At 41.6% G+C, this 26,117-nt stretch overlaps 2 protein-coding genes and 1 long non-coding RNA gene across 11 annotated transcripts in view; 2 read left to right on the top strand and 1 right to left on the bottom strand.

Annotated features, from left to right (window-relative positions):
• The window catches only part of LOC125964736 (uncharacterized), a 169,158-nt gene that overhangs the window by 129,540 nt on the left and 13,501 nt on the right, over positions 1–26,117 (top strand). The gene's annotated exons all lie outside the window — the stretch shown is intronic.
• Positions 68–25,612, top strand: TSTD2 (thiosulfate sulfurtransferase like domain containing 2). Of its 6 annotated transcripts, XM_033431167.2 has the most exons (11): positions 68–207; positions 3,306–3,518; positions 7,733–8,046; positions 10,396–10,516; positions 15,562–15,783; positions 16,528–16,633; positions 19,663–19,781; positions 20,273–20,431; positions 21,010–21,148; positions 22,862–23,128; positions 24,468–25,612. In XM_033431167.2, the coding sequence occupies exons 2-11, from the start codon at positions 3,354–3,356 to the stop codon at positions 24,575–24,577; spliced, it is 1,722 nt and encodes a 573-aa protein (XP_033287058.1). In that variant the 5' UTR covers positions 68–207; positions 3,306–3,353; the 3' UTR covers positions 24,578–25,612. The 6 variants fall into 6 exon arrangements, with proteins under 6 accessions (XP_033287058.1, XP_033287060.1, XP_033287063.1 ...); XM_033431169.2 differs by lacking the exon at positions 68–207 and having other exon boundaries at positions 19,681–19,781; XM_033431172.2 differs by lacking the exon at positions 68–207 and having other exon boundaries at positions 3,308–3,518; positions 15,562–15,687; positions 19,681–19,781.
• The window catches only part of TMOD1 (tropomodulin 1), an 88,202-nt gene continuing 79,485 nt past the window's right edge, over positions 17,401–26,117 (bottom strand). For 3 of the 4 annotated variants that reach the window (XM_049711150.1, XM_049711151.1, XM_049711149.1), the window contains one exon: positions 17,401–18,527. In XM_049711150.1, the coding sequence (XP_049567107.1) occupies positions 18,442–18,527 (86 nt within the window). In that variant the 3' untranslated portion in view covers positions 17,401–18,441. Of the gene's footprint in view, positions 18,528–24,429; positions 26,055–26,117 lie in introns of those variants that run through there. The other variant, XM_033431175.2, reaches the window with a different exon arrangement.

Here is a 26,117-nt window from a genome sequence, read left to right as displayed (position 1 = left end):
AGCCCCTCCCACGCCTGGGCCTCTCGGAGGTTTTCCCGGCGGCCCTTTCGCTAACGGCCTAGACTTCCGGAGTTAGGTGAGGTCCCCGGCGTTCCTTCCTACTTAAACACAGGCTGGGGCTGGAGATGCGAGGGCAGTGAGCGGTGACAGTTGCTAGGCGGAGACCTTTCCGTGAAGAAAGATTTAAGAAAGGATCAGGACAGGCGGGTACGTGCTCATCCTTCTCCCACTTCCGGGCCTTTGCAGGCTTGGGAAAGCTGGGCGGAGAGATTGGGCCTGGCCCGGCGCGCGGGGTGGGGCCCGGGTGGGAGGCAGCGCCGCTCTAGCCGCCCCGGGGACAGAAAGACCCTCCCTAGTGTGAGCTTGCTACTCCGGGGCTACCCTCTGGCCGTCATCTGACCTCTCGCGCCTCCGAGTTGTTTAGGAAGGAACGGGTGATTGCTTTAGTAATATTTTCAGTAGTTATTGGATATCTCCATACGTGTACGTGAATATCTCCCGCCCTGACATCTCTGATGAGCACCACAGCTGCTTATCCAACTGCCTTGTCCATGGCCATCTGAAATTTCACACGTCTGAAATGGAACTTATGTCTCACTCTCCTGGCCTAACTTATTCCTCCTTCCGTCTTACCCATTTCAGTAAATGGCACCATCCATTCTATTGCTTAATCCAAAAATGTAGGTAGGATTGTTCCTACGGAACAATCTATCGGTAGACCCTGCCGACTCTACTTTCCGAACTGATCCAGAAGCAGATCACGTTATTCCTTTGTTTACAGCTTTCCGTGGCAAAAAAACTCCATAACCTCTCCTACAGGGTTCTACTCTCTCATCACTGTATTCCAACCCCTCTTTCTTTCTGTACCTCCAGTAAGTCACTTGAGGAATTTATACTTATTATTTCCTTTGTCTTAATATCTCTGCTCCTAAGTCTGCATGGATGGCTCCTTGTCATTTCGGTCTCAGCTCAAACATCAGGCCCTTGGTGAAGGCTTCCCTGGCCACCCAATCACTCTTTATTTAATTTGACAAATATGTTATATTTATTGTGTGCCAAGCAGTGTTCTAGACGCTGAGGATGCAGAGGTGAACAAAGGAAAACCCCTGCTTTCTCAGTGCTGATGACCCATTCAGGAACCAGCAAACAGTGCAATCAGAGGTAGTGAGCAAAAGTGGGAGAAGATAATATTAGGGAGGTGGTGGAGGGGCTTTGTAAGGACTTTGGACTTTTATCTGAGTACAATTTAGAAGCCTTTGGAGGGCGATCTGACTTATTTTTTAATAGTTACCTGTGTGGCTTCTACAGGAGCAGGGCAGTTAGGCAACTGCAGTAATTCAGTCAAGAAATGATGGCTTGAATGAGGTTGGTAGTGAAGGTGGTGCAGTGTGGTCTGATGTCATTGTATTTCAAAAGCAGAATTGATAGGCTTTTCAATAGTCTGAAAGAGTAAGGAGATGAGAATCCCAAAGTTTTTTTGCCTCAGTAACAGGAAGAATGGAATTGTTTACTGAGGTAAGGAAGACTGAGGAAGAGAAAGTTAAGAGTTTGGTTTTAACAGTTGCATTTGAACAGCCTCCTAGCCTTCCAGCTGAAGCCATCCAGTAGACATTGGTTATATGAATTTGGAGTTCAGGGGAGAGGCCTGGCCTGGAGATATAAATTTGGAGTCATCTAGCGTATAGTGTTTTAAACATAAAATTTCCTTTACGATTGTTTCCATTTTTAATTTTTTCATGGAAGCTTCAAACATTTACAGAAGTAGAGGAATTTATATAATGAACCCCCATGGACTTTATCAACCAGCTTCAGCAATTACCAACTAATGTCCCATCTACTTTTACCTATATTATCTCCCCTTGCCCAATTATTCTGAAGTAAATATAGTTTATAAGTCCCTGGGACTAGATGAAGATCACCTCAAAGGTGAGTGTAATTAGAGTGATTGAACATTTAGAGGTTGAGATGATAAGGAGGATCCGCAACAAAGAAAACTGAGAAGCAGTAGCTCTTATCACTGATATTTTCATGTTTTTTTGTTTACGTAGTGTCTCTTCTCTTACTATAACATAAGCTCCAAGTTAACAAGGACCTTAACAGTTTCATTAAGACCTGCATCTGCATCACTATTTTTATCTGTCAGGCACATAGCAAAGTCCCCACAAATAATAATTAAGAATATATAAATAAGTTAAAGTGAGAACTGAAAGAGGGTTTAGAGTGAGGGGAGGTCATTTTGGGGTGGTGTGAAAGGCATGTGTGGAGACCCTGAGGCAAGAGAGAGCAGGGCTCGTTTGCAGAACTAGGCGAAGTCCAGCATGGCCAGAATAGGATACATGAGGGAGAGTGTTGTCTTAGATGAGCCTAGAGTGGTAGGGGAACTACATATGTGTCAAAGGCTACATAGTCCTTTCCAGTCCTCACTATAGTCCTGCAAGGTAGATACTGTCATCTCTATTTTACACATTTGGGAATTAGAACTCAGAAAAGTTAAATATCCTGCCCAGGTTCACACACTTGCACCCAGCTGCACCACAATCCAAAGCCCATGCTTTCCCCAGTCTTTCATGTTCTTCACATTTGTCACTTGTAACATTTGCTTTACCAAAAAACACCATGTTGGTTGTACTGTGTCCATTTTGACAAGATTTGGCCACAGTAGCAGTTTGTATATTTCTTCTGGCTCATTAAAATGAGGCTCTTTTGGTAGTTATTTCTTCTAAGTAAGGGAATTTGCCCAGCTCAAAAATTAGGGGACAAAAAAGAACAAAACATTTATAATTGAAGGTACTAACAGGAAGCTTGGTTGATTTTGGTTGCACCTGGTGCTTTTTTGGTATCTTTTCCCCTAAATGTTTGCATGGCTTGCCCTCTAATTCAGGTTTCTGCTGAAATGCTACTGCCTCAGAAAGACTTTACCTACCCTCTGAGTTTTAAAGAACCCGTTGGTGACTCTGTCTCCTTACTTTGCTTAGTTGTCATCATAGCCCTTTTTACCATCTGACTATTTTTTAAAAACAATTTATTCATTTGTTTACCTTCTCTCTCTCCCCACTGGAAAGTGAGGTCTAAGAAGGCAGAGATTTTTTCTGCTTCATTCACTGCTATATCTCCAGGGCCTCGAACAGTGCTGGGCATAGAATTGGTGCTAAATAAATACTTCTTGGATGAACGAGTAAATGAATGGATGGATAGCTTGAGCTACTTGGACCCATGCTCATTTGCATGATTGATTAGCTTCAAGTTTACTTCAAGTAGTAATCAAAGACTTGGACGTTGTTGTTTTTCCCTTGCTTACTTCCTAGGAGATAGTTAACTGAAAGGAGTCTGCCTCACTGCTGGAACCAAACCAGATGCCTTCTTCCACTTCACCAGACCAAGGAGATGACCTGGAGGCCTGTGTTTTAAGGTTTTCAGACCTGGATTTGAAAGACACAAGTCTTATCAATCCCAGTAGCAGTATCAAAGCAGAGTTAGATGTCAGTACAAAGAAGAAATACTCATTTGCAAAGAAAAAGGTAAAATTGCTGTTGATGTTTCAGGATCATGTAGGTATAGTTAATGTAGATATACCTAGAAGTAGCTCATCAAGGTTTTCCTCCAGGGAGTGGAGGGCTAGTGAGACACTAGACTGATGCCATGTTCAAGGTAAGGTCTAGTCAGAGCCATTAGCCAGTAATCTTAGTTCAGTGTCAAGCAAAGGAGAATCATAGGCAAGGTGTGGCTCTGGAACACTTATTTATGGTGGAGTACTTGAGGACAGATCCTAGACAGACGGGCTGGATTCCTTTTCCTACCTAGGGTATGGGAAGAATCCCAGGAACCCAGGAAACCTAGTCATAAGGAGAACAGACAGGCATTAGGGCAACTGCTGTCTAAGACTCCTGATCCAGTCCAGCTGGCAGGGCTCCGTTGGTTGGGAGAAGGAACAGAGCAGCCCAGAATGCTGCAGGCTTACTGAGGATTGGGTTACAGGGGTGGTATGGATGCTATTCTTCTATGCCATTTATTCTTTTTTTAGGGATCATTGACTAAACCTGCTGAAGCTCAAAGGAAAATGACTTGACTGAGGAAGTGCAATTGAGACTTAGTTTTCTTACCTCCAATCTGTTGTCCCTCTTTTGCAAAATCATCTTATATTGGCTCCATGTCAATGAAGAATAGATGTCTCTGCTTATAACGTCCTATCTAGCATCCTTCTACCCTCATCTCACACAGATTTCCTTGAAAATGAAACCCAAAGGGTACAGAAAGGTTTTTTTTTTAAGTTACTTTGCAATAATTTCAAACTTATAGAAAGGTTGCCAGAATTGTACAGAGGACCCCCAACTCCCCTCTGCCCAGCAGCTCCATTCATGTTTAATCAGTTGCCTCAAATGGCTTTTACATATCCACTCTAAGGTCACATGTTACCTTTAGTTGTTATGTCTCATAAGTGTTCAATCTGGACCACTTTCTCATTTTTTTCCCTGAAATCATGACTGTGACATTTTTGAAGATTACAGATGAGTTATGGTGTAGAACGTCTCATGATTTTCACTCATGTTTCCTTGTGATTAGATTCAAGTTATGGCTTTGTTAATAAGACTGCCCCACAAAAGACGCTGTGTTCATCTGGCTGCGTTCTGTCATGCAGTCACAGTGCCAATTTGTCCCATTACTGGCAATGTTAATTTTGGGTACTTGATTAAGGAAGTGCCTGTCGGATTTCTTTGCTATAAAATTATTTTTTCCCTTTTAATTATTCAGTATTTGGGGGGAAATACTCTGAGACTATGTAAATAGCCTGTTCCTCAACCAACTTTCATCTACTAGTTTTAGATCCATTGATGTTTCTTTGCTGAATTATTACTGTGATGGTTTCTAAATGGTGATTTTCTAATTGCTTCATTCCTTCTAGATTTCTTACTTGGCATTCTTCTGTAAGGAAGAGCTTTCTTTCCTCCCAATTTATTTGTATCAGTGTGTATTCAAGAATTCTGTTTTATTCAGTGGGCTATAATCCATTACTATAATTATTTATTTTGATGCTCAGATTATCTCAGATTTGGCTGGGAGCCCCTTCAAGCTAGTATCTATGTCTTTTTGACTTGCCCTCATCATTCTTTGAGCATTTCCTTACTTTCTAATTCAACAAGATGTTTCAGGGTCATTTGTATTTTCCCTGTCTTATCCCTGGAGTCAGACATTTCTTCAAGGAGCCCTGGTTCTTTCTAGTGGAGAATTGTCAAAAACCAAAACCTGGGGGCTAGGTGAGCTCACTGCTTCTCCCAGGACCTCTGGTGGACGGAGCTAGGAATATAGAGAGATGAATATACATACATCCATATGTATCATACACATACTTTTATATTTACTTTTATATCACTGTAAATCAAATGAGTTCATACCATACTTTCAGTTCCGTTCCAACATCACAAGGTTTATTCTCTCTCCAGTTTTTTTTTTGGCTGCACTGTGCAGCTTGCGGGATCTTAGTTCCCTAACCAGGAACTGAACCCATGCCTGCGGCAGTGAAAGCGTGGAGTCCTAACCACTGGACCGCCAGGGAACTCGCTCTCTCTCCTTTTCATATGGGTGGAGAACCTAGCTCCATTTAGTCCCAATATATTGACTTACTTGCTTATTCCCTGTATGCAGTCTTCCCACTCTGCCAAGCTGCCTCCTCCACCAGGGCCTGCCTTCCCCACACAGGCCTCACCCACCTCTGAGCTGCCTTCCTAGCTCTGGCCTGCATCTCTCTCTTTCTTTTTTTTTTAGAGAAGTAATTTGTCTCTCTCTCTGTTTTAAAAAATTTATTTATTTTATTTTTGGCTGCATTGGGTCTTCGCTGCCGTGCACACGCTTTCTCTAGTTTCAGCGAGCAAGGGCTACTCTTCGTTGCGGTGCGTGGGCTTCTCATTGCGGTGGCTTCTCTTGTTGCGGAGCACGGGCTCTAGGCACGTGGGCTTCAGTAGTTGTGGCTTGTGGGCTCTAGAGCGCAGGCTCAGTATTTGTGGCACACGGACTTAGTTGCTCTGTGGCATGTGGGGTCTTCCCGGACCAGGGCTTGAACCCGTGTTCCCTGCATTGGCAGGCGGATTCTTAACCGCTGCGCCACCAGGGAAGCCCTGGCCTGCATCTCTCTTGAACAGACCTCACACGGGCCCTAGCTGCTGCTGGATCCTCGGTGCTTTGTTCCCGAGGCCCTAAAAGACCAGCAGCAGGCCACGTTTACACTGGGCCTCCCATCTTGCTCAGGCCTGCCTGATGGCTTTTTGACAAAGGAAGGAGGAAAGAAGGAAAAAATTCAGATTTTATATAGTATTTCTTTAAGGACCATGACTTTTTGAGGCCTCGATGATAATGAGGCCTTGGATGCATACACCTTAGTTCTAAGTATAATACAAAGAAACACTTAAGTTGACATACACACCATCTCTCTCTCTCTCCCTTTTTTGCCTATACAGAAGGATTAACTGCAGGAGAGGCTAAAAAATGCCCTCCAGTGTAATTTCAGACGACCCCATCCTGATTCAGTCTGGGACAGTCCAGATAAGGTTGTGTACAGACTGAGGAAGGTCCAAAAGTGATGCTCCATATTTATAATTGTTATTCTTCAGAGTGCCCAATTTTGGGTGCTGTACTACAGTCTTCAGATGCATTAAGAAAATTGTTTAAAATATATATAGATACATATATATATGTAAAAATACCTTTCCATTTTTTTCAGCCTTGAAAAAAGGCTGATAATCATAGATACCATTTAACTTACATTTATACATCAAAAAACACCATAAACAAAGTTGAAAATGAATGACAAGCTGGGAAACAAATTTGGATAACTATGATGAACAAAAGGTCACTAAAACCACTTACAAATCAGTAAGAAGATAAGATAAATACCACAGTAGAAAAATAGGCAACAGGTATTAACAGGTAAGCTAGAAAAGAACATCAAATCAATATGAAAAAATATTCAACCTTAAATCAAAGATACACAAATAAAAACAGGATATTTCTTTTGCCTTTTATTTGGGTCAATATTAAAAATACTGACAAAAATTAAATACTGATAAAAATGCTGTGGATAAAATGGAACCCTCATGCATTGCTGGTGAGTGTATAAATTGGTATGATTTTCCAGGTAGTCACTATTTCTCACAGTTTAAAATTTTATGCTTCTTCACCTCCAAAACTTTCTTCTAAATAGTTATTCTAAGTAGATGGTTAAAGACGTATGGAAAGATATGTGCATGGCATGTTCATTCACCATTGTTTATAACTGCAAATATTGGAAACAAAAAAAGCTCGCTCATTTAGAATTGGTTAAAGGAGTTATGGTGCATCCATAATTTTCTCTTCTGTTTAAATTTTTTTTAACAATTAGCCTAAATCCTCTTTATACAAATCAAAACATTTTGGTAGTCTTTCCAGTCTTTTAAAATGTACTTTTTAATGTAGTTGAGATTACATTGTATAAGCAAATTTTATCCAGTTTTTTTCATTTAATATTATATTTTCCCATGTAATTTAAAACTGGCTGCTTAATATTCCATAGTAAGTATACTCCATAATTTCCTTGACCATTTCCTTTTTGGAGGAAGTTCAGTCTCTCGGGAAGTTCTTCTATAGAACAGTAGGACGTAAAACTAGAAATCCCTGAGGAAAGATAAGGGATTTCACTGAGACTTTCATTCTAGCCTGAAACCTAAGGTTATTTAACAGTGACATATTTGAAATTTAATTGTAGGCATTTGCCCTTTTTGTCAAAACTAAAGAACTTCCAGCACCTCCTTCTGAGTATAAAGAAAAATGGTGGAAATGCTGTCAGCAACTATTCACAGACCAGACCAGCATCCACAGACATGTGGCAACACAACATGCTGATGAGATTTACCGTGAGACTGCTTCTGTTTTAAAGCAGCTGACTGTGACATCAAGCACCTCAAAGACTCTTAAGTCTGCAAACAAAAGAAACCCTTTCAAAGAAGACCTTACGCATAACCATGAAGTGTCTGCTTGGCTCCCTGATATAAGCTGCTTTAGCCCTGATGAGCTGTTAAGGTAAGAATTTCATTCTATACCTTTCGTTTAATTTAAAAAATGTTTTTCCAGTCACAGTGAGATACCACCCATCCACTAAAATGGCAAATCCTTAAGGCACAGAATTTCTCTACTGCCTAAACTAGGCCGATAAACATGTTCTATGTATAATAGAAGACCATAGCCTATGTGGTAGCATATACCCGCACAGCTTACAGTGTTCTCCAGGTTTCTCAGAAGCCATCCTACATCTTATCTTCTCTAGGCAGAGGTAAGGAACAGAAAATTGTATTTTTTTCAAAGAGAAATCAGAAGGCCCAGAAATGTTGATGATTCCTGTACCCTGAATAATGTCAGAACTTAAAAAGGGGGTTTTGTTGCCAAATGTGGTTTTCTGAGCTGAATATGTTTTATAAAGTATGTTAAGTTTTATTTTATTTTATTATTTTTTTTTAAAAATTTATCTTTGGCTGTGTTGGGTCTTTGTTGCTGTGCACGGGCTTTCTCTCTAGTTGCGGCGAGCGGGGGCTACTCTTCATTGCGGTGCATGGGCTTCTCACTGCGCTGGCTTCTCTTGTTGCGGAGCATGGGCTCTAGGTATATGGGCTTCAGTAGTTGCAGCATGCGGGCTCAGTAGTTACGGTGTGCAGGCTCTAGGGCACAGGCTCAGTAGTTGTGGTGCATGGGATTAGTTGTTCCGCGGCATGTGGGATCTTCCCGGACCAGGGCTTGAGCCCGTGTCCCCTGCATTGGCAGGTGGATTCTGAACCACTGTGCCACCAGGGAAGTCCCTATGTTAAGTTTTAGAACTGAGGCATAGGATTAGAAGTTTAAATCTGCCTTTGAAAACCTCACCAAATCATAATATTACATAATTCTAGAGGACAGATTTCTGATTTTAAGCAATTCCTAAACTATTTGGTGAATAGAAAATGCCCAAATTTGATACATTTTTGTCACCCGTGTTATGCCAGTTCCCTTTGTTTATCAGAAAGAGGAAGAGAAAGTTAGAAAGAGAATTGAACTTGGAGTCAGACTTGAGCTAGTCACTAAAATTCTTTGTACCTTTACGTTCTCGCCTCTAAACTGGAATAATAATGCCTGCTCTGCCTACCTCACAGAATTGCTATATGAATTGTATAAAATGATGATGGTAAGAGCACTTGTGAACTATAAAGTGCTATACAAATGTGGTCTCTTCATTTCTGCATGGCCCTGCTTTTTAGTTAGAAAGACAAAGAAAAGGATACATGAAACATTTAGCAGATGGTACGAGACAGGCTATATAATTATCACTTACAGTTGTATGGCTCAGACAGTAATTCATTACAGGAATTTAGAGAACCGGAAATAGATAGGCTCTGAAATAGATAAGCAGGTTTTGGAGACTCGGCCCTGAAATATGAAGAGGGCACTGAGGAGACAGTCACAGATTCCAGAGCTGGATGGGACCTTAATTATCATCTGTTATATCATTCTCTAAAATATGTCTGTACAACACTAGCTCTGGAGGATGCTATCAGGTGTTGAAAAGAGATGCTAAAGACAATTAAGTTTGGGAAGCATTAGGTTAAAATGTTCTTTTTTGCAGGACTGCCCAGAGCCTTCAATAAATGAGGGGCTTTCACTGTGACTCTCAAAGGGGAGATATTATCTGCAGGATTTCTCAGACATGTGATTTCATAGAACAGCTTCAGAGCACACTTTGAGAAATGCAGTTTATTTCAGTCCTCCAGTTTTACAGATGAGGAAATCAAGGCTCAGGGATGATAAGACACCTGCCCAGGTCCCATAACTAGTTAGTTTAAGTCAGCACAGTGCAGTAGAAAGAGTGTGGGTTCTAGTGTCAGAAGACTGGTGTTCCAGTCCTGACTGTCACTTTGTAGCTGTCTCACCTGGGATGAGTTGGGCTCAGTTTATTCAGCTATAAAATGGGGATGATAATAACCTGTCTCATGGGTAACAGGATTACATGAAAAAATGGAAATGAAACCTTTTTGTACAGAGAGAGATTCAAAACAGATACTGCCTTGTGTTAGAATATAAGCCAGAATGGATTAAAATTTCCAGCTGTCTTATGAAAAGGGGTTATTAATACCTATCTCATGGATATGATGATTAAACAAGGAAATCAAAGTAAGCTCACTTGTTTATAAAGGAAGGAGTTCAGTGCAGGTATTGTCTTCTTTAGAGCAAATACAGACAGGAATTGCTTCTCATTTCAGGGGGAGAATGATAGTTAGGAGCAAAGGCAGGCATGAGTTGCTCCATTAGGCCTTTCTTCTGAGTCTGCCTGGGTATACTTATGAATTGTGTTTTCCTTATGCCAGTGACTCAAATGCTTTTTCCCCTGTGGTTTTCTTTTTATAGTGGCCACAGCAATGGTGAAGGGGAGGTGCTACTTTATTACTGCTACTGTGACCTGGAGGATCCTGATTGGATCTGTGCCTGGCAGACAGCTCTGTGTCAGCACCTGCACCTCACGGGCAAGGTAACACCTTCTCCCACACCCTATCCTTCACTGGACTCATCTTGCCTCCAACTTAGTTTGCAGAGGCTGTGCTTGAAGGCCTCACCAGTTGGGTTCTTAGAAATTAGCAAATTCCTGCTAGGCATTTAAGTGGAATACTAAATAGCTATTAACATGATGTTTTCTGTTGGTGGGAGTGTAAGTTGGTACAGCCACTATGGAAAACAGTATGGAGGTTCCTCAGAAAATTAAAAATAGACCTACCATAGGATCCTGCAGTCCTACTCCTGGGCATATATCCAGACAAAACCCGAATCCAAAAAGATACACCCCGATGTTCATAGCAGCACTGTTCACAATAGCCAAGACATGGAAACAACCTAAATGTCCATCAACAGATGAATGGATAAAGAAAATGTGGTACATATATACAAAGGAATACTACTCAGTCATAAAAAAGAACAAAATAATGCCACTTGCAGCAATGTGGATGCAACTAGAGATTATCATACTAAGTGAAGTAAGTCAGAAAGACAAATACCGTATTTCATTTATATGTGGAATCTAAATATGACACAGCTGAACCTATCTACAAAACAGAAACAGACTCACAGACATAGAGAACAGACGTGGTTGCCAACGGGGAGGGGATTGGGGGAGGCATGGAGTGGGAGTTTGGGGTTAGCAGATGTAAGCTATTATATATGGAATGGATAAACAATAACGTTCTGTATAACACAGAGAACTATAATCAGTATCCTATGATAAACCATAATGGAAAAAAATATTTAAAAAATGAATGTATATGTATGTATAACTAAATCACTTTGCTGTATAGCAGAAATTAACACAACATTGTAAATCAACTATACTTCAATTAAAAAAAAATGGTGTTTTATAAGACTACATAAAGGCATAGGCCAGGGATCAGCAAACTTTTTCTTAAAGAGCCATATGGTAAATATTTTAGGATTTGCACAAAAGCTGCTCAAACTTGGTGTCGTAATATGAAAACAACCATAGACAATATGTAAAGGAACAGATATGGCCATATTCCAGTAAAACCTATGTAAAAGCAGGCATAATTTGCTGACCCCTTGCATGGGGAAATGTTCTTGATATATTAACTGGAAAAACATTTTATAGAACTGTACATATAGGTGTGATATCATATTGCTTCCTAATTTTCTTAGAACATGTCAGTCTTTTGCCATTTTGTGGTTTTGACATTTGCTGTTTCCTTTCCCTCTTGAATGTTTTTTCCCCCAGATCTTCACATGGCTTGTTCCTCACTTCAGATCTCCCCTCAAATGTTATCTCCTGAGAATTCTCATCTGTCTCTCTCCAAACTTTTCTATTCCCTTCTGCTGAAAGAATTTCAAAAAGTTTACTACTATTGGAGAGTATAATCTCCAAACCTCATCATTCCTCTCTCCAAACCTCATCACTTTCTATTCCCTTCTGCTCAAAGAATTTCAAAAAATGTACTACTATTGGAGAGTATAATCTTTGTTTAATTTGTTATAATCTATCTCCCTTGTAGAATATAAGCTTCATGAGTACAGAACTTTGTTAATCAATTGATATATTGTCAGTGCTAGAACGGGGCTTAGCACATAAGCAGACAGTAAATATTTGGAGAATGTTGAGTAAAAGGATGAATGTATGTTTGTAACAAAACCACAAGTGTGTATGTAAAAAGATGGAGAGTGGTAAATATCAAAATGTTAGTTGTGATTATCTCTACGTGATAGGACTATGGATTTTTTTTTCAAATCCTCGATGATTACATATATATATGTGTGTATATATATATACATACACACACACACACACACACACACACATATGTGTATATATGTATTTTAAATCAAAAGGAGGTGAACTAGATTCCCTCTGAGATCACCTCTGGTTATGACGCTGTACTGTCTTAGGCCTAATGTTTCCCACACATGTCCTAGGTTTTAATTCCCTAAGGCAATTATTTGATCAGTCAGTGATATTTTTCATACCCATGTTGTTTTATAGATAGTGGCTGAAAGCTTCTTTTACCTCATTCAGTTCATCACCAAGTCCTGCCATTTCTGCCTCTAAAATATCCTTTGATTCCGTTCACTCTGTCTTCTGCTTCCACCACCTTAAACCAAGCCCCACCCTCTCTTACCTAGTTCATTTCAGCAGCTTCCAGACTACTCTCCATTCTTCCATCCTTGCCTGCACTTAATCATTTTCCACACAGCAGCCAGAATGATCTTAAAAGGTAAATGAAATCATCTCCCTCCCTTCCTCCTCACAATCTTTCAGTAGCTATCCAGTGCATTTAGAGTAAAACCCAAATCCTTAACGTGCCCTTAGTTTCCTGGATTATTTGGCCCCTTACGCCTTTTACACTTAATCTGATACCATTCTTTACTCATTACACTCCAGCAAAATAGCCTTTTAGTTTCTTGGAGCCCTCAGTTTTTTTGGTGCCTTTGGGCCTTTTTGTAAGAAAATTCTCTTCAAGGAACTCTCCCACACCCACTCGGGTTCTCCTATCATAATTTTTAATCAATCTTCAGTTCTCAATTTTAATGACACTTCCTGAAAGACATCCTTCCTGACCTTTAATCTAAATTCAGTTTTCCAAATACACTTTTTCATTGCCTCTTGCAGTGATTTTTCATAGCACTTGTCAGTGTGTGACTTTTGTCTGAATATCTGTGATCTTCCTTAAGTCTGTAAGCTCCCAAAGGGCAAAAACTATTTATTTTTTAACCACTATGACCCAATTCCTAGCACAATTGCTGGCGCATTGTAAAAAAAAAAAAAATTCAGTAAACACTTGTGGCGTATATACGTTTATCACCATCTCTATTTAGAGAACACCTTGAAGGATGGATATTCTCTCACAGTAAACCTGAGCCTACAAAATAGGAAATCAATTTGTTTCCTTGGTCTGGGGCCGATTTTTATTCTTGGCCCAGCCCAAGGTGACCTAGCAGTGAGGGCCTCTGCCCACAAGGTGGCAGCACCTGCCTGGATCTTAGTTCTAAATTTTAAGGCTTCAGCCAAGTTTTCAAGTTTTGTGTTGGTAGGAGATTTGGCAGAATGTTGGCATTTGTAGGGAAAGAGGAGAACTTGAAAATTCTAGAATTATGGAAAGAAGCTTTTGATCCCTTTGCTATACATTTCTTACTGCCTCAAGAAATTTGAGGGGATGCATTAGAGGCTTTAGAAAGGAAAAATTGCAAGATTTGGACCCAATAAGATATGGTTTTGAATCCCAGATCTACCACCTACCAACTCTGTGCCCTTGGGCAAGTTACTTGATTTCTTTAAGCTTCTGTTTCCTTTTCTGTCAAATGGGAATTTTGATATCTACTTTCCAGGAGTATAATGTAAAGTTCCTGTCTCATACTAGGTACTCAATAAATGCTAACTATTGCTCTTCATCTCTGAGGTATAAGGCCTTCCTCACCTAGCAGCTACTTTGAAGGTTTCAGTTGAAGAATCCTTCAACAGAAGTTGAAAGTCTAGTGCATGAGTTTAGAGGTTGCTCTGCCTCAGGTATTTAGGGAGTGCCTGTGCTTGTCTTTTATTTGGGTTCTGAGATTAAAATAGCATAGGAAAGGGTCTTCTGACCTACTTAGAAGACAGGTACACAGATGTATGTACCTCTTCATCATATTTGCCCCCGTCAGAGACAGTTTTAGGGTAGATTTCCTGACCCTTATGCTGGTTCAGCTCTATTTTTCTATGTTGTCCCTTAAAAAAATACGAGTCGGTAATAGGTGCAGTAGTCTGTACAGCAGAGATGGCATATGCTTCCTACTTTCCTCTCCCAGCCCAGAACAGGCTTCAATAGACTGCACTCCTCTTTCTCAAGGAGCCTGGATGTGACTCAGAATGCTCATCATGGAACTCTGGAGAGCCACTACTAGTGAGTTGGCCCTGGCTTGTGAAATGAATCCCATTTATATCCATGCCCTAAAGAATTGAATCAAGTGAGGCAACAAACGAAGTATCTTCTCTAGGCCCTAATAAAAGGGGAGCTTTTAAAATTTTTCAAATTCTAATGCATTGGTAGGTATCATTGCTATATAAATAACAATATATAACGAAGTGGTAACAATATAAGACCCTGACTTAAATTACATGTCTTTCCAGAGAATACCATGATATACAGTGTTGCACTTTCTTACTTTTCCCTAGAAAGCTAGCTCTGTCTAGAGATGATCCATCTTTAAACTTATCCAGAGGATTTTGTGGTACCAGCACAAGTAACTTTGCAGGCCCTCCAGAGGATTGCCTCTTAAGGCAGGGGCCTTAACCCAGGCTTTAATGTCCCCTAACCAGTGAAGCATTTCAAAGAGAATAGAGGGCTTGAGAAGCCAAAAAGCCTCAGATTTGGATACACATTCATTTGCTCAGCAAATACATATTAAAATTCTACTGTGTGGCAAGTACTACTCTAGGCACCGATTATGCAACAAAGAACAAAAGAGACACAAGCTCTTCCTTGTGGAATTTGTATTCCAACGGGTGGGTTTGCAGTGGTGGGCTTTACCTCCAACACTGTGCAGAGATGTGCTCATGTGCATTCCCAGCCCTCAGATGTGTTCTGTGCTTTAGGACTTGAGGACAGCAGTTTTTCATTGTTGATTCTTTTTCATGTTTTATCAAGATGAAGAAATTGAGGTTCAGAGAGGAGAATTAATTTTCTCAGGGTCACTTAGCAAGTAAATGGCAAAGCTGAATCCTGATCCTACATCTGTTGACCTGAATTTAAGTTTTGGCCACTGGACAGCTGGAGCTCCATAGCAAATGGGACTTTCCAGTTGTTCTATCCATTTCATTCTCTTGTTTGGCACACGTTAACTGAGTACCTCGTCTGGACTATGGGCAGTGTGCCATTTTAGAAAACTACAAGCATCCTGTGTGTGGTAACATTTTTGTGTCCACAGCAATGTTTCTGCTTTTCCTGTTAAACTCATTGACACATACGAACCTGTTCTGCCCTGCAGAGATTTGAACCGAGCTAAGAACAGCCTGCATTCCCTTTCTCTCACTGTCTTGTGTCTCAGGTTCGAATTGCTACAGAAGGAATCAATGGGACAGTGGGTGGAAGCAAATTGGCCACCAGACTCTATGTAGAAGTCATGCTTTCCTGCCCATTGTTTAAGGATTATCTGTGTAAGGACGATTTTAAGGTAAGAGAAATTGAACATAAAATGGATCGAGAGCCATTTGCTTCTGCTTCAGTGCCTCTTCCCACTCCAGGCTATGAAGAGGATCACTATAAAGAAGTAAGCAGTGCTGGACAGAACACCCTTTCCTTGCTAGGTCCCGAGGCAGTGCAGGAGAAGGAGCATGCTTGTTCCAGTTCGTCCACCACGTCACCACGTGATCATGGGCCTTGGTCTCCTTTTTTATAGAATAAGGACGTTACAGCTTATATATTCTATAAACTCTCAAACTTAGCCGTGTTTGTTCATTTGAGAGACCACCTGGCTGTATCAGGATCACTACGTGTTTAGTGAACCTGGTGGGATCAGATCTGCACTTCACACCACACAGGGAATAAAGCTATTGCTCTCCCAAGAGAGCTGCTTTGTTGGAGTGACTTCATGCTTTAGCATCATGGGTGATAGAGGTGGTGGGGAATACCTTGCTAGTGTTAGTGCTGGTGATGATGATAAGGAAAGAAAAGGTTGTAGCTTTAAAAGCTGGGATGTAATCTTACATGTTGAAATTGCTCAGTGGTATTTCAGTTTTATAGTTAAATGCTTATTGCTATAGAAACACCTTTTCAATTTGACATTTTTGCACATGGTAGATACACAATAAATAAGTGCCAAATATAAGAATTATATCTGTTGTGTAATAATAGGGTAAGCTGAAGTATTAAGAAACCTTAAATTAGGAACAACTGTTTCAGTGGGAAAAGGGAGTTAGAGCATAGAATGTTCCAGATAATTTAACTGAATAAGTATCTTATACCTGGAGATGGGAGAGAAAGACTGTATTCTGTTTTGTTTCTCATTGGCTAGACCAGCAAAGGAGGAGCTTGCTGTTTTCCAGAATTGCGTGTTGGTGTGTTTGCAGAGATTGTGCCCATGGGGATCAGTCCCAGTAGGATCTCCTATAAGAAGCCTGGTATGCTTGCTTTAAGAAGAAGCATTTTCCTTTTCTTCATAGGGACAAATCTTAATATAGAGACAAATGTGAAAGCTAGACATTCTGATCAGCAAGAGTTGTGATGAGTTCTCGCTTCAGAGTATCTGTGGGGTGGCTAACACTTGGGTCATTCAGTGCTTAAACTGGTTCTTCTCTTTGGTGCTCCGGTGATTGGAGACTCACTACTTAGAATGACGTGGCTTAGTTATTCTTTTTGGTGATGGTTTGGCAAGAAGTTGTTTTCTTTCCAAAGATAACAATTTGGAAAGAGTGTAATTATTACTTGTAAATAGTTCATCAACTGAATAAAACACAGGCTTTTTGCTACAGGAAGCAAGTGGCTTTCAACACCAAAGCAGTTTGTTTGCAAGTGCTCTAGAATGTTCTCTTTGCCCCTCCCTCACGGGTACCGTAGATGGTTGAAAGACATTTGTTTGGCTGGGTTTTTTGGTTTTGTTTTACTTTTTACTATGAAAAATTTCAAACATTAAAAAAAATAGAGAAAACAGTACAGTGAACTCCCTTGTACCTCTCCCGCAGCTTCAACAGTTATAAACTCATGGCCAGCTTTGATCTATCCCCACCCCCTTCTCCCATCCTGGATCATTTAGAAGAGAATCCTGATGTCATGTCATTTCATTCATAACTATTTTAGTAGATTATCTCTAAAAGATAAAGGTTTTTTAAAAAATAAATGATTGTAAAACCATCATCACATCTAAAACATTTTAACAGCAATTTCCTAATGTTATCAAATATCCAGCCAGTGGTTAAAATTCCCAGTTATCTCACACTTTTTTAAGTTTGTTTCTATCAGGATTCAAGTAAGGTCCACTCATTGTGATTGATCACTATGTCTCCTAAAGTCCCTTTTAAGCTAGAGATTCACTTCCATCTTTTATTTTCCCCTGCAGTTTATTTTTTGAAGGAATTAGATCATTTTGCTTATAGCATTTCCCACAATCAGTATAATGCTGATTGCATCTCCATGGGATGTTCCTCTGTCCTCTGTATTTCCTATGAACTGTAGTTAGATTTATAATAGTGCTGTATAATAGGAATATAATGTGAGCTACAATGGAATTTTACATTTTCTAGTAGCCACATTTTAAAAAGTAAAAGGAAACAAGTGAAATTAATTTCAATAATATGCTTTATTTAATGGAATATAGCCAAAATATTATTTCAACTTGTATCCAGTGTAAAAAATTATTAATGAGATATTTTACTCTTTTTTTTGTATACTAAGTCCTTGAAATCCTGCATCTCTGTCACCCTTATTACAGCACACTTCAAGCCACATTTCAAGTGCCTGTTAGCCACATGTGGCTAGTGGCTGCCATATTAGATAGCTCATGTCTAGAGACTTGATCAGGTTCAGGTTTGATTTCCTTTTTTCTTTCTTTCCTTTTTTTTCCCCAAGTCTACTTCATAGGTAGTATTGTCCCCTTTCATCAGGAAACAGAAAGGTCTGGCTGGCTCTATGTTCATTTTTTTAACTTGTAAATATTTAAAAAGAAGGCTAAGAGTTAAACCAGAGGGAAATGAGAGTAAGATACAAGCATCTGGGAAAAGAGACTCATGTATGAGGAGAAAAGGGCCAAAAAGGGCTGTGTCTGCTTAGTGTCCCTACCTTGGCAGGAGGCAGGATGACCACAAACAGCTCTTCGTTGGCGCTACAGGACCTTGCTCCGGAGCTTAGGGGAGAGTGGGCTCCAGGCAGTGCTTTGCTGCTTTCATTTGAGCCAAGTTGTTTGGAGGCACTTCTTTTAAGCACTTCATGTGAGTCACTCTCTGGTCAGGCCTCCACAGGGCCAGGAGAATAGCCACACTAATAGCAGCAGCAGGAACAGGCTGGGTTCCCTGCAGCTCCCTGTAAGGAGAAGTCTTAGCAGATTTCCATGCTTCTCATCACAGTTTTGAACCTCCCTTTCCACCCCACTGTTTTGTTGGCTGTGTAAATTATGTGACAGTAACTTATATAAAATCCGGCCTTGTTACATTCTCCCTGCAGTCCTAGGTTAAGCAGGTAGGAGTCCAGATTCCTTGGCCGTGCTCTGGGTCTCCAGCCCGATCTGGGTACCCAGCAGTTTCAGGAGGTTGTTGGGATTCACCCCTGAGCGGAGCTGTCAGGCTGTATCATGAGTGGTACCATGACTCAAGGACCAGAGCGCCCCCACCACCACCACATGATGTATGGTGGCCAAATTCACCAGAAGTTCCTCACAAACTACTGAGATGTCTGGACCCTAAAGATACAGGAGTATTTCTATCCTAGAGAGTAGAGGAGGCAGAGGGCCTCACTGGACAGGTTCTTTCCTTTTAGTCTCCTTGTATGTTACTTATCTTCTTTATCTCCTTTCTCTCCTCCTTCTTCTAGCGTTTCATCCTTTTCTCTCTCTTGCCTTCTTTCTCATATTTCATTCCTGCTGTCAGCCCCTCCCACCATTTTCTTTTTTACTCATGCACACAAACTTAGACACATTCTTCTTACTCTTTTGTATTTTTAAAAAACTTACTCCAACTTTGTTCCATAACCATATGCTCACACCTGCCTGTGCCAGGGTTCTTAGCCTCGGACTTGATGTTGGTATAGAACAGTTTATAAAGCCTGTAGTCAAGCATGTACATGCCCAGGCTCCTCCACATACAGTGACAGTAGAACACTGGCCATAACATGGACCGGAAAACCCACATGGCAGTTTATATCCCTTCTGTCTGGCTTTTATTATTGGGTTAGGCCAAGTATGAGGATGCAAAATTCTCTGTTTCTAAACTGCCAGGTCTCCACAGTGCTCATCTTAGGAGGAGGGAGAGTGAGGATACATGGAATTACTAAATTCTTCCATTATGATCATCAGATAGTGTCATTTTCAGATGTAATTGTAATTATGAGAGGAAAGGTTTAGGTGGGGAGAAACAAAGCAAATGGAAGTCATCGGGCTGGGCCAGTTGTAACTGGGTTTTGTTTTTGTTTTGTTTTAACTGATTTTTTTGTTTGGTTTAAGGAATCCATTTATCCCCAGGTGAATTTCATAAAGAAGTAGAAAAGTTTCTGTCTCAGGCAAATCAAGAAGAAAGTGATACTATCCTACTGGACTGCAGAAACTTCTATGAAAGCAAAATAGTAAGTAAGAACCAGAACTGAGTTCCCACAGCATAGCATGTTTCTGAAGGGGATGCTGTGCGCCCACCTGTGGCTGAGTCAGTGGCTCTCCTCCCACTACTAGCAGCATCAGAGAAAACCCAAGACTTCAAACTCAGAATCTGGTGGGAAAGTCTAAGAAAATATGGATTAAAGACATCTTGGCACATAATGGACTTTCTGGCTCCCATATGCCTACCCCTGACATGTGTCAAGGATCTTGTCAAGTTTGCTTTGGGCAGCCTCTCCAGTTCCCCTGAGGTCTCTGGTTGGGTGACCCACAGCCCACCAGCCTTGTTTCTAAGTTCCAGATTTTGAAGTTTGAAAGGCTAGCGTGTGGGATGAAAACAGCAGGGAGCAAGTGCTTCCTTGCCAAGGCAGGGGTGGGGAGTGGTGTTTGACACAGAAAGAAGCTTTGTTCTTACCAGGTATGTTTTTCTGATCATTTTCTTTCTGCTGCTCCTATATTGTAGGGACGGTTCCAGGGCTGCTTAGCCCCAGACATCAGGAAATTCAGTTACTTCCCTAGCTATGTTGATGAAAATCTAGAACTTTTCAAAGAGAAGAGGGTGCTGATGTATTGCACTGGGGGCATCCGTTGTGAGCGGGGTTCAGCCTACCTCAAAGCCAAGGTGAGTCACCACCCTTAGGGCACTGCAGGCATGGAAGTGAAGAAGGCTTCACCCACAGCGTGTGTGGAACTTTCCAATCCCCACCTTCACTCCCTCTCCCACACCCAGCCAGCCAGGGATTTATTCTCCCCAGCATAGAGTTTCTAAGTATAAAATCTGAAGTTCTTAAATCTCAAGATGTGAAAAGCACTCAACAGTCTTAGAGACTCATCAAGTACAAAAGGGAAAGATTAGTTGATATCTCCCTTTTCCTAATCCTTTTGCTTGATCCTGAGAAGAGCAAATTCAGTAACATTACATGTCCTAACAGGTGTCTTCCTATATTTAGGGAGCAGCAAAAATAGTTGGGCTTCCCAGGATCTAGAGAGTGAAGGCCCTGACTGCTGTCCTCTCCCATCACCCTAGTAGGCAAGATCTGCCAGTTGGTTCCTTGCCCCCTTGGTCAGCAGTTCTTCACTGTCCCGCAGCGGGAGCCAGGAGCCCCATTTTGGCATTCCTACCGCATGCTGCTCCTCTGTGGAGCTTCCTACTGGTCTCTGCTAGTCTCCTCAAATTTCCTCTTGTGTTTCCACACATAGGGAGTGTGCAAGGAAGTGTTCCAGCTCAAGGGTGGCATCCACAAGTACCTGGAGGAGTTTCCTGATGGTTTTTACAAAGGGAAGTTGTTCGTTTTTGATGAGCGTTATGCCTTATCCTTCAACAGTGACATAGTGTCAGGTAGGTCAGCACAGACTCAGAACCTACATTCATGATCAGGCACACCCTCTGTATTAACCTTCTGGAAGACAGACCAGTACTGATTACTTGAAGAATAAAGCAAGGGAAAAGGAGTACGTAGGACCACCATTTCCTAACAGAGTTGGAGATGCAGCAGTGGAGCAGACAGGATTTGGAATGGAAAATAATTTTATCTTTAGTTTCATAACCCCTCACTAAATATAGTACTTCCTTCAATTATGAATGTAAGCAGCAAATCAGTAGTATTAGATGTACCTGTGACTTTGTTGTCACTAGAAATCACAGTATTTTCATATATTACAGCTGCTGTGAATATTTCAAAATAGCATTTATGTTCATCATTGCTTCAAAATGGAAATAGTTATTAGGCGCATCACTAAGTCTTGTTATAGAATGTGTTAACAAGTATTTTACTGTATCCCAGACTTTAAAGAATATTTCGTTATTTTGTATTTCTATATAATTGGTTTCCTTTGTGATCCTATGTATTTTATTTTATGCATTGTAAAAACATTTTTCTAAGACAGAATAGTCTTCACCAGACTGTCAAGTAAATTCACGGCACAAGTAAAAGAACCCCTAATTAGACCGTCTGTGGACACGTGTGGTGTGCACTTTCGAGTGGTGGGTGGGGCATTCCAAGGGGGAGCTGAGCCTAGGGCCAAGGCAGGAGGCAGGGCTGGCTACAGGAAGCCTGTGCTGTGACTAGTTTGGAGTCCACACTAACATATGGTACCAGATGAGGGCAGTCAGTAAAAGAAGGCTGGAAATAATCCTTAAGAAAAATGGATCCTCCCCCTGGATGCCACCATTTTGAACGGGAAAGATCACAGGCAGACAACCCTAGTGGCTGTCAGAATTTTCTAGAACTCCTGTGATCAGGGGCTGAGATTGAATTAACACTCAGATAATGAATAAGGTGGGAGTCTGATTTCCTCTCCCCTTTCTTCTTGATCTTTTTATTCATTTTAATGGTCTTATATTTGTGTCTTATTGGAAGCAACTTCAGATCTCTTACGGAGCTAGATGGAGCAGAAAGGGGAGAGAGAGGGCCCAAAGGTAGCTTAGATAAGCTAGGTAAAGAGACTTGAAGAATGATGTTATCAATGGTGATAGGAGGTCAGCAGGGAAAAGGGGCCGAGAAAGTAGATAAGTTTTAGGAGTTGTGTGGCCAAGTGTCCTCTGGCAAAAGCAGGAGAACCTCAGGCCTGGGGAAGAGGAGTGTGGACTGCAGAAGCCAAATGTCAATGTGGGATTATCTGTATTCAGGCGTGTTGTCTCCCAGTGCAAAAGGGAATGATCTAAAGGAAAAAGACCATTCAACAAAGGGTGCTTGGCCAGCTTTGGACTAGTGAATGAAAGAGAGAAACGTTACTACCTGTTTTCTAAATGAGAAAAAGAAAAATGGGTCAGTGAATGCTGGAATCAGAAGACAATTCCCAGAAGCAACCTCCCCCCAAAAAGGTGGGGGTGGGGGAACCTCGTCTGTTAGAAGACAGGAGACTTACACTATTTAGAAACCTTCCTCAGACCCAAAAGGTACATTAGATGCTGATGAGCTAAGGGTTATATTTAGGAACTGGAGAATTGCGTCTGCGTGTGCATGTGGTACGTATGTGTGTGTACACGTCTGTTGTGTGTACACGTGTGTGCTCATGTGTCTTTATAACAAGGCTTTTGTTTCTTCCCCAGAATGTTCATACTGTGGGGCCCCATGGGACCAGTATAAACTGTGCTCCACTCCCCAGTGCCGCCAGCTCGTCTTGACCTGCCCTGCCTGCCAAGGACAAGGATTCACAGCCTGTTGTGTCACGTGTCAAGACAAAGGGAGCAGGCAGGCTGCAAGCCCAGCCCAGAGCAGCTTTAAAGAGGAATGCGAGTGTACAGCCCGACGGCTACGCGCACCCAGGGAGCTCTTACAGCAGGGGCGACTCCCTGCGAGCCCGGGGCCCAGGCCAGGTGATGATGAGGATGGGCCATGAGCGGCCCCATCTGCCTTTCCCCAATCCTTCACAGAGCTAGGTTTGGGGCGACCATGTATTGGAGAATATTAGGGCTGTTCCAGCAGAGAAACAGGGAACTCTAGTGCTGCCAGAGCCACCATGGCCAGCTGGTCACCATGTTGGCCACCTGTCCTTCACAAGAGGAGGGAAGAGGGAGTTGGGTGCTGACCTCTTACTGGAGACATTCTGACTCAGAAGATGCTAGAGCACAGAAAAAGGTGAGCTGTGTAGGATCCCAAAGCTGCTGAGGGAGAGAGCCTTGAGCCTGGTGACCAGGTCATGCCCTTTCTGTGCCATGCAGCAGGGCTGGGAGTAGCCATTTTTCTTATCAGCAAACCTGTCTGTCCTGATGGCAGAATGTGAAAGCTGTGGCCCTGGAAGTGGACTCCCCGGAACCAGGCCCCTTAGGTCAATCTGCCATCCACCCCTACCCTTCTGTCTTCTCTGCTAGCCTCAGAGCACTAGACCAGGATCTGAAAACTATGGCATTTGGCCCACCTCCTTCTGTAAATAAAATTTTATTGGAATAGCCACACCCATTCATTTACATATGACCTATGGCAGAATTAAGTATTTACAAGAGAGACATTATGGCCTGCAAAAGCTGCAGTATTTCCAGGCGTACCTTGGAGATGTTGTGGATTCAATTCCAAACCACCGCAATGAAGTAAGTCACGTGAATTTTTTGGTTTCTTAGTGCATATAAAACCTATGCTTACATTATACTGTAGTCTATTAAGTGTGCAATAGCATTATGTCTAAAAAAACAATGTGCATAACCTAATTTAAAAAATTTATTGCTAAAAAATGCTAACTATCATCTGACAATGCAGGGTTGCCACAAACCTTCATTTTGTAAAAACTGAAATATCTGCGAAGCACAACAAAAAAAGGTGTGCCTGTACTATCTGGCCCTTTACAGAAAAAAACTTGCCACCCCTAGTCTAGACCAACAGCTCCTCTGATGGAGGAGATGGTCTTAAAGATGTGGTCTACCTTCATGTTTCATTGGTTTGGTTTCTGTGAGAGATTTCATCTGCTTTCCCCAACACCCACACTCTTAGCTCTGAAGTATTCTCTTTGAGAGATTCACATTAGCTCGATGACATTAACACTTGGGCAGTTTTTAGGTGAACACCTCAGAATACAAGACATTCTGTATGAGGTTATTCAGCACTGCTGTGGTGGTTTCCCAGCCTCTAGCCACCATGTCAGGCGCATGTCCCTGGCCCACAAGTCCCAAGAAACACATGCACGGCCATTCTTAGACCAACAGATTTAATATTATATTGCAGTTTCCATTGATGCAGAATACAGCTGCAATTGTGTTTCAAGGAGAAGCCGAGTGGGGCTGGCCGTTCCTGCAGCACGGAGCCACTCCTGGGTCCATCTGCAGCCTCGGTAGACACTCCTCCATAGTGGTGAGGCCCTGACTCCACCTCTGGTTACCCTGTACTGTCCCATCATTACAGTTCCGTGTGCAAGACTTTTCCTTTTTCGCCAAAAGCCTCTCTGCTCAGTGCTCTGCAGCTTAGTCTGTGCTCTTCAGCTCTTTGGCTTGTCCTTTATCATAAGATTTGCTGAATCACTCACGAAAATAACTCCCCAAGCAACAGAAATACTAGTTTAACTGGCACCGTGGTATATTAAAAGGCACAAGGGCAGTGTGGCTTAACATTTTTGCTGGATCCTAAGAGATGCACGTGATGTTAAGGGATCCAGCAGAAATGCCAAAATTACATTTTCAGAATAATCATCTTGGGTGGTTTGGCCAGGTTTCCTAGTTCTTAAATATCTAGATTTTCTTCACCACTGACCTTTGGAGGCTTAATTTACAGGCATGAGATCATCGGTGACTTGTCTAAGAAGTGATGCGATAGGTAGTTGAAGTCTGTAAGCATAAGCCATGATGGACTAGAAATTTGTCTCTCTAGTGATGTGCCTCACATAAGGCATTGGCCCACTGTGCAACAGAGAAAGGTGTTTTCAAGTATTTGGCCATAGGTTTTCACATCCATCGTAAGGTTGGCATTCGATAAGGAAAAATTTCTTTCTGACTCCAGTATTAAATTGTAAATAAATCCCAGATGTTCATAAAGAACACCCAGGGAAATGTTTGTCGCCTGGAATTGGTTTTAAAAAAAAAAAGATGGTTTTTAAAATTTGAGACTTCACCATTAGCTTTTTCTATCATTTCCTCATAACCAGCTTAAGGAATCTCATGTTCTTTGATTCCTGGCAGAGCTCTGTGGCTTCAGTCTTTCTGTCTTTCTTGAGGGGAAAAAAATTGTGTTCTTGATCCAGAAATCAATTTAGCAACTTTAATCTTGAGGTTCTTAAAATTTAAAGGAGAATTAATAAAGAATGATGATATGTTCTGTTTGCTAAAGAGCTAAGATCAAGTTTGTAATAAAATATTTTATAATGCTTTTAAACCACATGGAAGAGGGTGCTGTTTGTTCATGTTACATATTTTAAATATACCTGAAACACCACACAGCAAGGTCACCGAAACTGGGCTCCTGCGGTTAAGTCACTGCTGCTCTAACATTGTCTTCAGTAAGGTCTGCCAGTTCGGGGGCTTTTTAGTTTTTAAATAATAACCGGACTGAACTTCTGTGACTAAAGAAAAACTTCACATTCACCATAGTTTATAAAATTTTCAACTACAACCACTAGCGAACCTAACACCTTAGTGCGTAAAGAACTGAACCACAACAGGGTTTGTGCTGGCATTTGCCTTCCGGTTTCCACTGCAGAGCACAGCCTATCAGTAGAACACGTCCAGTTCAAAGGCGTGGTCGGCACCCGCACACACTAGACGCCACTCCGGCACTTGGGAATGATGGGCCCGGTCAAGTCTGCCAGCCTCCTCTTCCTCACTGGAAAGGAATGGAGATGAGACGTGAGCCAGCTGTCCCTGTGCACCCGAACCACCACCGTGG

The sequence above is a fragment of the Orcinus orca genome, chromosome 6 (genome assembly GCF_937001465.1).
Source record: "Orcinus orca chromosome 6, mOrcOrc1.1, whole genome shotgun sequence".
In the NCBI taxonomy this organism is placed as follows: domain Eukaryota; kingdom Metazoa; phylum Chordata; class Mammalia; order Artiodactyla; family Delphinidae; genus Orcinus; species Orcinus orca.
The sequence above is the reverse complement of the archived record's forward strand: the minus strand, read 5'-3'. Positions and strand labels throughout refer to the sequence as shown.